The sequence below is a fragment of the Rosa chinensis genome, chromosome 5, assembly GCF_002994745.2.
Source record: "Rosa chinensis cultivar Old Blush chromosome 5, RchiOBHm-V2, whole genome shotgun sequence".
NCBI classification, from domain to species: Eukaryota; Viridiplantae; Streptophyta; class Magnoliopsida; order Rosales; family Rosaceae; genus Rosa; species Rosa chinensis.
Genome location: NC_037092.1, coordinates 35415374 through 35428901, shown reverse-complemented (window position 1 = coordinate 35428901; position 13528 = coordinate 35415374). Strand labels below are relative to the sequence as shown.

Genomic DNA, 13528 nt, shown 5'->3' with positions numbered 1-13528 from the left:
AGATTGATTTGGAGAAGAAACTTGCCTGCAACTAAGTAAAAAAAAGGATCAAAAGGTTTTACTCATGCCCCCATGGTGACTCAAACCCATGACTTCGTACATAGGTAGTAGGTGCTCTAACCACTGAGCTAACACCACTGAGCAGCAAGTAAATTAATTCAAAAAATACTTGAGATCCCAAATAATTATACCAAATACCAATACCAAATTATGTGGCAGGCAAGGTTTTAAATATTGGTATATTCATATCTATTGGTACTTTGAAAAAGGGAGATTCGGAGATAGAGGAGAAAATATATCGTTTTTGAAAAAAGTCAATTTATTAAAAATTTAGAATTACATATAAATACATATAAATGTCAACTTCATCTACATCCAAAAAGAGACTCTAGGCAGTTGAAAAACCGCTCGCTTGTCTACGAAAATGCAATAATCAGACCAAGACATATGACCCATATAGTGCGAATTGTAGTGATGAACATGATAGTTATAGATCTCTTTAGAGCTGCCGACTGTTTCCCCTATAAAAGATAATAAGGATGAATCCAACTGGATGACTGATCATATACTTCTCCATATTGATTATATCTATAAGCATCATAACCAAATTGATTGTTGCCTTCATGAGATTCAATTGAGATCCCACTGCGCTCTGTGCTTAAACTGATAGAGTCAAAACTTAAGGCAATTGAAGAAACATCAGATGGGGTAATTTGATCATTAGTTGCACCTCTAGTCTTTCTCCCATATCGGGTCTTCTCTTGAGCACCATAATCAGCTGTTCTCACTCCGTGGTCTTCATCTTGGGTGGTATGATCAAAATTATCTTCACAGGTAAATTGGTTTAATCCTCCATCCATAGAAGATTGTCCATATTTATATCTTTCACCTCCACCACCTGTTCCGCTTCCACCATCTCCACCATCATCATAACTATCTGGAGTTGCTGTACCACCCCACGCATCATCACTATATGAATTATCTTCTGGGTTTTTAACAACTTCTTCAGATAAGACTCTCTCTACGTTGATTCCAGCATTATAGTTGCAGTTTCTACAACTTGTGGAAGAGGTCTTGACTTCCTTTTGCAATATCATTTGGCCTCATTTGAATAATTTAACCTTTATCTTCTTTCTATTATTCAACTACAGAGTTACAAACTACATACAGAGTTATAGACATAGTCACAAACTACACAGTACCAAATCTCTCCTTACACAGATTTGCATTTAGAGAATTATTTCTCACCCAAAATCTCCTTAAGGCTATTTCTCCTCACCTAGATTCGCCTTGAAGGGATTTTTTTTTCCTCACCTAGATTTGCCTTGAGGGGATTTTCTACTCCCCTAGATTCACCTTGAATGGATTTCTCCTCACTCAGATTTGCCTTGAAGAGATCTCTATTCACACAGATTTTCATTTAGAGAATTACTGAGTTTATTTATTTATTTATTTATTTATTATTATTATTATTATTATTATTATTATTATTATTATTATTATTATTATTATTATTATTTTATATCAAATTTTACAGATAATTCTTCACTTTATCAGGGATATATCGCAAATATCTAATATATCAGGGATATTTGACGATGTCGGAGAAATTTCGCAGAAACGGTAGAAAATAAGATATTTACCCCCAAGATATATCGGTCCGTTGAAAAAAGGAGATATCGGAAATATCATAGATATTTAAAACCTTGGTGGCAGGTGCCATATCATCAAACTATTTTTAACATGTATTCTTATATTTTATTTTTATTCTTTAAAATGGAAAGATCACTAATTAAAAGTTATTGTTGTTTAATTAGAAAAAAATTGTATATGATAAACAACAACAAAAGGAATGAAAAACCCTAAACCAACCCTTTAAATCATGGAGACTTTAACACGCAACTGTAGGAGAAGGCGATCAACCAAAACAGAGTAAATAGAATACAAAGTTGTGTATGGCTTAATTCATTAGTTCATTGGTAATTGAATAATGATCTATTATACACTGTTAGTGGTGGTGGATTTCATCCTGCTGGAAATAGAGATATGTAGTGATGGAGTAAATAAGAAATGGTGATTTTCAATTGATGGCCAGATCCATCTCTACTGCATGGGTTTTAAATGAGTTTCAAATGAATTTAATATGAATTCTTATATTGTTAGAGGGAGAAATAAATAGTTGTACTATTATATATACAGTCTCCTAGATTTGATGTAATTTCTTTGCGCTATTCTTTAGATTTATTTGCTCTTTTGATTTCGTAGATGTGGTTGTTTTGTTTGAGGAAGGGCGGTAGCAGATTTGGTTGTTTGGTGAACCACGTTCTTCTTTTTTGCTGATTAATTAGGTTTTTTAGATAAAATCAATTAAATTTGCTGGAAATTATTAAATTGAATGTCATGACACGTAAGACGCTAACTCAAACGCCATGTAATTCGGTATTACTTTTTGGTGTCTATAGCACTGCTCAATTAATTTTCTTGTATATATGCAAAAAAAGAAAAGAAAAAAAGGCAGTTTGAACAATCTAAATTGCGCAGCTAGGACGGGTACTGAAGCTGCTTGAATTCTAGTGTAAATGTAAAGTATCCTACCAAGCACGTAATTTAAGTTGAATTAATTTCATGGAAACATAATTTAGGTCTAGGCTCTAGTCTCTCGATAGAAGGAGGGTGTGCAGAATAATTATCGATTGACTATAGTACCCTTTCTTGTGCAAAAAGGTGATGTTTAATCTTTAGCCGTCGCCACCAAGCTAGCTAGCTAGCCCTACTATTAGCACGCAGCTGGTGGTTTATGTTGCTTGATCGATATGATCAACTTGGAGGCCGGGAGTGTTAATATATAGTTTGAAAAGGCTGTGGGGGTGGGGGTGGGGCAGGGTGGCTACTCCATCAATTAAACCACCGGGATGCCAAATTCGATCCGAACTCGACGAGCACGAAACGTTAGGGTTAGGGTTAGCTGGAAATGATGGTCTCTAGCTTATTATCCTACGTCAAGATGAACAACACAATAGTACTTCCGAGGTAAATGTTCCTAGTCAATCAACGACGACTGCTCGAGATTTTTGACAAACAGAGATGTACCAACTGCTATAGATATATACATGTGTTTCTAGTAGTCGTGGGCCTCTGCGCGGCAATAATAGAGTCATGGTTGGGATCTTTGACTAATTAGTTGGTCAAGGACAAAAACTTTGAAGTAGCAATAAAATAAATATGTAGGGTTTGATCCCATATTGCCCCAAGTATCAACGACTACCTGCCCTTGAAAATAATGTTGTAACAGCGCTAACCTAGCTTATACTTGCTAGCCAAGGAATTCATATCGATGGGGTACTTTGAACATAGTCTTTGGACCTAGCTAGTTCACTCTAATCTTTATTTTTATTTTATGTTTTGGTTCAAGGAGAAGTTTTATATACACACCTCCAATTACTTAATGCACATCCCCTATATTTGTTTGACATCAAACTTCCTTCTATACCCTCCTCATGAATAAATAAATAATAACTATAAATGAAGAAGAATCTACAAAAATAAAATGCTTTATATATAAAAATATTAATAAAATATTTTCTTATGGGTTAAATTTTCCCCTCGTCTTTACGATACAATCGATCTCTCTGCAAGATCATACGTGAACGTCATTGACAAATGTAATAATTGTAGTCCACGTGAAGAACTAGCAACTAGCAAGCAACCAAATTGGTTGAAACATATTTAAAGAGATTATAAGAGCATCTTTAACAATGTTAGCCATTTTTGAGTCAAATTTTAGCCAAAGTAGCTAAAAACTTATTTTGGCTAGTCACTTTAGAAATACGTCTGTATCAGTGCTATCTATTTTAGCTAGTTTTGAATTTATATTATTTTTTAAGTGAAGATTAAATAGTTTAAATGTATTTATAAATTATATAAAATTACTCAAAAGAAATGCATTAAATTATGAATAGCCTCATCTCGCTCTCTATATTTAGGAGCGAGATAGCAAAAAGTTATAATGAAGAGCCATTTAGGAGTCTGGTGCAGCTACTAAAATATATCAAAAGCTAAACATGCTCTCCAAAATAGCCAATGAGCCAGAATAGAGAGTCTGCTAAAGATGCTCTAAAACCATCAAATATATCTTGCATATATGAATACATCATCATCAATCACTTCGTTTGCCAAACAACCACCATCGCTCATTCTTTACCAATTTTAATATTAACCATGACTATATGGATCATGAAGATATTGACATATATGGAATCTTGTAAAATCTTAGAGACATTAACTTGAAGAACAACAAAGGTAAGAAAGTTAAGTTATTCAATCTTCTAGCGATATACCAACCTCATTGATGTGAGAAAGAAGAAAGGCAATTAGTAATTACCTTATTGATATGTGACCGAATTAATTAGCAATTAATTTCACAATAAATTAAAAAATTATAGTAAAAGAATGTATTAAATAAAAATTTAAGATATATAGCCGATTAAATTTATTTCATGAGAAGGGACATAGCTGGAAGTTTAATAAAAAAAATTAGACAAAAAAATATAAGAGGTGTGCATTAAGTAATTGAGGAGATATATTTAAACTTTCTCGATTGAAAATTAATAGAAATTTCCCAAGTGGGATTCCTCTTCCTTCGTCACGTCCAACTTTCTTCTCCCTGGCCACAGCATTACAACAACTTTCTTCTTCCTTCGGGTTAATTATGTGGTTTAGAGTTATAGTTGAATACTTCGATCAATTGATGATATAAATAACCATGCTTTTACACGTTAAGATTCAGACTATATAGTGAGCTCTTAGGTTTTATAGATTAGGGTTTCGGGTTTTTAGTATCAGCAAATGGCAAAACAACCATCATATGCATCATTGATCCATCTCGATCTCTCTGTCCTTCTTCCTCCGTCTACGTGACCCCCTCGTTTTCTTGGCTAATTAATTAAGGTAGAGCATCTCCAATGAAGTACATCTTTCGCACCTAATTCAAAAACCTACTAATATATCGATATGTAGCCTCTTGATCTAGCTAGCCACCTCCTTGGTCTAAATAGGCTCCCCTATTTGTAAATATTTCACTGTCCAAGGTATCATATTGCAGTATGCTCTTTTCTTCAATGTTTTCCGGCTCCCTCCATGCTGTCTTATTAAATTCTACTCATTTCTATTTCAAACTCTATAAACTCTCTTTCTTTAATATCCGACCTAACCTTGAACCCCCCATTTCCACTTTTTTGACACTACAAATTTTGTTGCTATGGAAGTAGTAATGCCAATGACACTAAATATCTTATGTCATCTACTCAGTCAAGTTACTATATCCTTATATTTTGGTTCACTATAATCAAGATTCTTGTTTATAAAATAGGCTCAACATATATAACTAATAAGCTGGTCAAGTTTCAACACTTACAGATTTTTTGCCATTAAAGTTTAGGCTTGATTGTGATAATGCTGTTGACGTTTGAGGTGGCTGCTGGTTATGGTTTGTGTGAAAATAGACACACTATGGTGACTTTTTCAAAGTCATCACATATAACTCGGATACATATGTTTGCCTAATTTTAAATTAAATCTTGAGATGGATGAATAAATGGAAGTAGTCTGTTCAATTACTCATCTATCATGCAGATAATTTGTTATTTGCAATAAAAATAAATATAGACATTAAATAAACTTCTACAATTTGTCAATTTCAGACCTATCACTAATTAGAAGTGTTAACTCTTTATAAAGTTATCTCTAGAAGTTAGCCGAATTCTATTCGGATTTAAATTTGACTCGATTGCCAAAGTTGCAATCCGGAAAAATATGATCAAAGCATTTTCAACCAGCAAACTGTGAGCACCCACAAAATTTAAGATAAAAATACCAGCTACACTAATACTAGAAGTCATCTTCACAACTAAAATGAGTTGAATGAGCAAAACGCATAAGTAGAAGAAAAACGAGGACCAAACAAAAAATAATAATCTGACCGCTCATTGCTCTTGCTGATAATTTTCCAGAGAAAATTTGCTCGAGTTTTTTATTATAATTTTTTAAAGGAACTTCTTAACCGTTGAAGAACTCAAAATTGGTACTAAGTATTAATGATGCTCAACTCCACCTATCGTTTAGTGAGAAATTTTTAGGTAGGGCGAACGTACCAGCCACGTGGTACGCCCAGCCAATCATATTTCTCTATTTAAATTGTATTATGAAACTATCCATGTTTAACTAAAATGAAATACCCACAACACCCCCCAACATAAGCACTGATTGGCTGGGCGTATCGCCACGTGGCACGCCTGCACTAGAGATGTTTATTAAATTAAAGTCCTTGATCCAAAGCACCAAAATAAACTAAAATTATCTTACTTTTACACTAGCAACAAAATTTTATTCCCACCGACACAATTTAAGGTAAAATAACAATTTTATCCTCGATGTAATTAATGAATTACAAATGCCCTCTATCTCTCCTATCTCTCTCTCTCTCTCTCTCTCTCTCTCTCGAATCAGCCGCCACCACAATTCCGAAGTCGCCGCCGCCACAAAATCAACACCACAGGTCTTTTTCCTCGTAGTTCAAGTACTAGTCGGCGCCGGTGAACATACAGATTTTGATGAGGGAAGCAACGAATTGGAAGCCGTCGTCGAACAGGAAGACGATGACGGCGAGATCGGAATGAACGACTTAACGTCCAAGGATAATGATGATGATGATATTACCGAATTAGCCATGAAGGTGTCGCTAGCGGGGCCGGAGACGGCGAAGGACCTTAGTGGTGACGGACACCGAGAACAGCCTCCGGCCGGACGAGATAGAAGCAGCAAGCACGGCAGCCGATTAGCCGGAGCTGCGATGAAGTTACAGAGAAGCGAAATGTCTGACAACAATCGAGGACATGGGTATGGTTTTCCGGTGAAAAAAAATAACCTTTATTAGCTTTATCCCATTTAGGTGAGTGAAAAGAGGGAGGAGCGGGAAAATGGGGTGGAGATTCAACTTATTATGTTAAGTTTAAAACTTGCATGTGGCATGAGTTAAGCACCCCGGATCAATAACCTTATTGCATGTCAATAAAATATTACCGATCCCTTTTGCTTTGACCACAGGATTATCAATATTTGCTCAATACTATTGCAGAAATAAACTGCCTAAAATGAAGAAAAGTAGCCATCAAAAGCCAAAAGATTTTGAGCCATACATGCATGCATGCAGAGATGGTCGGAGCCAAATTGGAAACAAAAATGAAGACTGTTTTCATTGGTACTGTGCAATGTGTATGCTCGTGCGTTTCCCTAATTTTCAAGTCTAAGTCCTGCTGTGTGTCTGGTACGCGTCTGCTGCAGTCTCAGATTTGAGATTTCAAATGATAAATTTCTCGACAGCTTTTCCGTGATATTTGAACATTCATCATTACAATTATGGGCAAGAAGAATAATCAAGATAGAAAATAAGTGAGAAGGCCGTGACTACAGAAGATAAGATAAGAATATCAAATTAAGTTACGTCCTTTTGTAGTTTTTGACTTGGATCATTTGCATGATCCGATGTAATGGTGTTATACTTGGTCAATAAAAGGTGATCCAAGCCTTTAAAAAAAAAGGTGATCTTTTCATACATACTCTCAAGTGGTGGAAAATATTACTAAATGAAGGAGTATTTTTATCCATACGCTTAAGTACGTAAAAAACTAGTGTATATAATAGAATAGAAAGTTTTAGGTTGAACATAGATTCGTTTTCACTTCATGACTAATATCTTCATGGTGCTTAATAAAATCAAAAGGAGATGATTAAAGTTTCATGATATGAGGCCCCATTTTCAGAGATGTTCAAGCACATTTAACTTCATGCAGACCTTCCTAATCATTGAGCTAGTGACATTAATTAGTAATACTATTGTAACTGATTGGAACGCCCTTTTGTTTGATTCATTACATTAAGTTTGAACATGCTATCCTAATTTCTAAAATTTTAAGTTCATTTTATCGGTGAATCTAGGTGCTCGTTCAATCACTTTCAGATTTCAAAAAATTTTATATAGATTTTCATAATTCGAACTACTTATTTTATAGATTTTCTTTCAGAGATCATCTCAAAAAAACAAAAAAAAAACAAAAAAAAGAGCTAAAAGGTTAGGATATGAAAATCAAAGAACCAAAATCAATCACCATATATTAATATAGAAATAAGACCTGATGAATTTGTTTTTTTCTTCAGCATATGATCTGAAGAAGCAAAAAATCAAACTTTTTTTTTTATCAAATAACTTAATTGAAACTGGTACAGTGCTTAACTTTTTATAAATTATTTCTTTTAAATAAATAAAGAACTTGACGATATTAAGTACTCCGTTATGATACTTTAGAGTTTTTTTATTTTTGTTTATTTATATATTTTTTTAAGGAATTGAATTATGATACTTTAGAGTTATAATCCTTCTGTAATTTTAGTTTACATATGAGAAAAACAGAAGTTACAAACATGTTTAGTTTGTCTGATCTAAAACGTGGGCAGTCAAAAAAAAATGTATGTGGGAGGCAAGTCAGGAAGTCTGGCCGTCTTTATCGTTGACTATGCTGCCCGGCCTTTTCTAGTTTTCTCTTCCTGCACATGGATTGCGCCGGACCAATAGGACGTCTGCATCTATGGAATTAGTCAAACTCACTTCTGGCTTTGACACACTACACACGTAGATCTCTCACTAGCTTTTCTACTAGCTATGATCTCTCTCCAACGAAATTACCTTAATTTCAACCAGTTTGATTTGCCATTCCTATTTGTCAAAGATAGGAATTCAAAATTTCCACAAGTACTATTTGGGAATGGTACAACTTGTAGCTAGCCACAAACCCTAATTATATATAATGAAAAGAGTTCATTACCAATGGAAAAGCTAATTAGATGTACGTTCTCTCGATTTCAGAAATGATCAGTATGTAGATCAGACAGAAGTTAATATATACCAAATTGTCTTTCTGGTCACTAAAGAGAACAACAATTTTGGATCCAAGGCACCGATGGAGTCAAAGTCTACATCTTATCAAAAATCATCGGCCACAAAATTTGCTTCCAATGATATGTGAAGCAGTTGCGGAAAGAGTCCAGGTAAGTGTAGAATGTCTCGGACTAGAGGAGCAGGTAGACCAAGGAAAATCCGACTTTGGATGGAGCCAGCACGTACGTGTATGTCGACTAGCTTACCAATAATCTTCAACATTTAATTTACATTTTCCTTTTTGTCCTTGTATAAAATCACCTTCATTATCGTTGTGTTGTGCAATAAACAAAAAAGAGTTGGTTAATTTATCAAAAACACTGGAATATTTTCCTGTAACCTCATTTTTCTTCTTCTGTGTAGCTAACAGTCGAAAGTCTCTCTCTCTCTCTCTCTGGTGAGTGTTGAGAATGTTATGACACGTGGTGACTTGACGCACCAGCTGACCTCATGAGAGTAGTCTCTGAGATCTCTAATCACAATGTGTTGGTCTTAGTCAAACCAAACCCTTTTAAAGCCGGGTCTGTTGCACCTCTTAAGACTTCAATCTTCACTCTCTCTCTCTCTCTTCCCTTGAAATATTTAAGGACAAAGGAGGACTGCTCTTCACACACCTAATATATGTTCTTTCTTCTCCAATATTCCTACCAGGGTCTCATCTCATCTCTTTGCCATTCTTACAGATTACAATATAGATTTGATTTGATTCAAGTTAGTCACGTACCAACCATATAGAGACAGATCGGGAGATCGATCATGGATCCAGCTGCTAGTGACCATTCGATTCATAGCTCCAGAATTGAGCATGTGTTGTCTCCGGCGACCGCGGATGGGAAGCGGGTGGTTCATGATGAACTGGACTTCTTTGCTGATCATCACAAGGGTTGTCTGAAAGAAACAGATCAAACCCTTGAAGTTAAAGAAGACATGGCTCATGAAAACCATCTAGATGTAAATATATGCAAACTAGCTAGTTCAATTTTGATCTGTATGTTTTCTTTAATTTTTTCTTACTGCTTTTATTGGGTGTTTGTTTTCGTGGTCCAGACTGGTTTAAATCTTCTAACCACATATACGAGTACCAGCGATAAATCATCTACGGATGATGGATCAACATCCCATAGCATGGAAGATCACAAACAAACAATAAGTGAGGTAATAATTCGGCTTTTTGTTTCGAGCTAATTATAAATCTAGGGTTTTGAAATAATATAGTTCGAAACTAATTTGGTGCAGCTAGAAGTTGTTCAAGCTGAATTGGGCCGTATGAACGTAGAGAATCAACGGTTGAGAGTTATGATTACTCAGGTGAACAACAATTACAAGAGCTTGCAAGTGCATCTCGTGGAATTCATGCAACGCCAGCAAAATCAATCAGTACAACAACACAAGGTAATAAATTAACCTATAGTTTTTCTACGATTATAATCATCATTTTATGTAATTTAAATTAGTTAAATTAATAAGTATCATAAATGCTCACGGGTTTGTTTAGATGGTCATAAATGGATCAGCACCAGAAGAGAAGCAGATAATGAACAATATTGTTCCTAGACAATTTATGGATATGGGCAGGGCTGCAAATATCACTCATCATGAGAAAAATGAGCTTGTTTCACACTCTTCATTGGATATGGTTAGATCTAATAACGATTGTTCTCTTTCTCCTCCCATCGTTGAGTCAATGGATCACTGCAAGAGTACAGTTCATAGGGGCAGTAAAAGAACTTCTGCGGGTGCTGAAGATAGCCCGGAACGACAAGAATTTCAAGCTGGGAGTCCTGGTTGGGTTCCTAAGAAAATTCCCAAGTTGAATTCCGGAGACGCTGACGTTGATCATCAGGCCTCTGAAGAAACCATGTCCATGATCAAGAAAGCTCGTGTTTCTGTTCGAGCACGATCTGAAGCTTCCATGGTAAGTTACACTGAAACTGAATCACTGATTAGGCCGTAGAGTAGACATTAACTATATATCAGTACTAGCTAGTCTGCAACTCGGATAAATTTGTTACCAAATAAAATGAATCCGGTTTCACCAAAAGGCACACGTGCAATATGCAAGTGTATGAGATAACTTTTCAAACTTGGTTGTTCTCTCTCTCTCTCTCTCTCTCTCTCTCTCTCTCTCTCTCCTATTGTTGATTTCCAATTTGCAGAAAGTCAAATATACAGGCTAGCTAGCTTGTAGTACTTATCATTTTGCTGACCACCAGTTTCTCTATTAAGGTCAAAAACAGTAGATTTGATTCAGATATAATATTAAAATCTTGCAGATATCTGATGGATGCCAATGGAGAAAGTATGGTCAGAAAATGGCTAAAGGGAACCCTTGCCCTAGGGCTTATTATCGTTGTACCATGGGAACTGGTTGCCCAGTTCGAAAACAGGTACTTACATATATGCTCCATTTGTTCTAAGACTTAAGGACAGTACTAGTTAATATTGATCTACTGCATATGTTGTATCGATAGATTATCAATCTGATTAACTTTGATGTGAATAAGATGTATCAGTGTTTGACATATTTTTCTTGACCTAAGCCTGACAATGTAGAATTACCCAAGTAAAAGATACTCATAAACCTAGCATATTTGTCAACTGTTATACCTGATATGTAAGTTTGTAACCTTTTACATTTTGGCTCCTAATTTCAGGTACAAAGATGTGCAGAAGACAAAACCATACTCATAACTACTTACGAAGGGCAACACAACCACCCGCTCCCACCTACTGCAATGGCTATGGCATCTACTACATCAGCAGCAGCATCAATGCTACTCTCCGGCTCAATGCCCAGTGCTGATCATCATCCTCACCATGCCCTAATAAACTCATCATCAAACACTTTCTTACAGAGAACAGCTATTCATCATCCACAGCTACCAAATTGCCCACCAAGCTTTGCAACTCTTTCAGCTTCAGCCCCGTTTCCCACGGTTACATTGGACCTCACTCGCTCTCCAGCTACTTCATCAGAGACTATGGCACTGAACCAATTACCAAATTTTTCTCAAAACATGCCTCTGCCACATGCTTTAGGCCATGCCCTTTGCAACAACGAATCAAAACTTTCCCTTCTCGATGGCTTTCGGGGATTGGACGCTACTTCAAATCACTCAATCCTGGCTGACAAAGTGAGTGCAGCTACGGCAGCCATCACAGCTGATCCTAATTTCACAGCAGCTCTAGTGGCAGCCATCACCTCTATCATTGGGAATAATGTTCATTCAAACAACAATACCAACAGTTCCAACATTACTACAAGAAACAGCAGTGATGACAATACATGAACATCAATCATTTTATTTCACTTGATCAGAGAAATAAAGATTCTTGTTGATTTCATTTTCAATTCAATCGTGTAGTGTTGTATAGTCCTTAACAACTTAAGAAATTAATGATATAATACGACATACAAACTTATTTTTACAAACAGTAATTTGGAACAATGTTTTCAAACGCGAAAGCATGAGGTGAGGCATTTGTGGCTGACTGGTGAGGCGTATACCTAAAGGCGTTGAGACATTCACTTTTTCCACAATGAGATGATTTTAGTTTTAATTTATAAGGCTAGTTTGTTTGTTTATTTGTTTTTAATATTTTTTTATCGAGATCACATGGTATCTTCAAAAGCTTTCTAGAGCTATAGACTAATCCTTGCCCTGGAGGGAGGGGTCATGTCATGACTATCAAGAATAGATTGAGATTTAATTCCAATCAGCATCGGTGAAATTTGAACCTTAGTGTGGGGGTACCACATTTGGAAGCTCTTACAAACTCGATCACTTGTGGTGATTAAAGAGTTTACTTCTTAAGTTAGAAGATTAATTGAGAGAGCTTAAAAGCCAACGTCATATGAAACTCTGTGTTTCATTAAATTGCTTCACTAACCAAAATGACATTGCAGGACCATTGGCCCTAGAAGAAGAGAAGGGGTAATCTTCTATTAAACAGCGACAAGCGTGGCCCGTGTTCCACCATTGTACCTATATTGTCCAAACTTAACCACCCAATAGGTGTTCGGTTTTAATCACAAAAGGCTTCGGTACAATTGGGTAAGAGCCACCCACTTATAAGTTATATTTTATTTGTCACTTTTCCAATGTAGGATATTTCCTCTCCAACACGCTCCCTCACGTGCAACCTAACTCTAGGTCTGCAAGTGAAATTAATTAACAATCCAATTCCCACATTAGAAATTGGGACACAAGTCTCATATTGGAGACTTGACCGATATAATTAACAATCCAAGGCCCAAATCGGACGCTTGGTAACAATCCAATCGAAATTTTCCGATAGCAATATAAGGAACCCAAATTCGGGTCCAGGATAATTAGAGACGTAATTGGAGAGGGACCCGCTCTGATACCATGTTAAACAACGACAAGCGTGGCCTGTGACCTACCATTGTACTGATATTGTCCCAACTTAACCGCCCCGATGGGTGTTGGGTTTTAATCACAAAAAATCTCAGTACAAATGGGTAAGAGCCACTAACTTATAAGTTATATTTTATTTGTCACTTTTTCCAATGTGGGA

General features: G+C 35.9%; 1 protein-coding gene across 1 annotated transcript; it reads left to right on the top strand.

The window, feature by feature from the left end:
* The first annotated feature begins 9538 nt into the window (after positions 1-9538).
* LOC112165475 (probable WRKY transcription factor 31) lies at positions 9539-12341 on the top strand. Its single transcript, XM_024301996.2, has 6 exons — positions 9539-9940; positions 10037-10144; positions 10226-10381; positions 10485-10904; positions 11263-11376; positions 11644-12341. The coding sequence occupies exons 1-6, from the start codon at positions 9746-9748 to the stop codon at positions 12277-12279; spliced, it is 1629 nt and encodes a 542-aa protein (XP_024157764.1). The 5' UTR covers positions 9539-9745; the 3' UTR covers positions 12280-12341.
* Positions 12342-13528: the final 1187 nt, after the last annotated feature.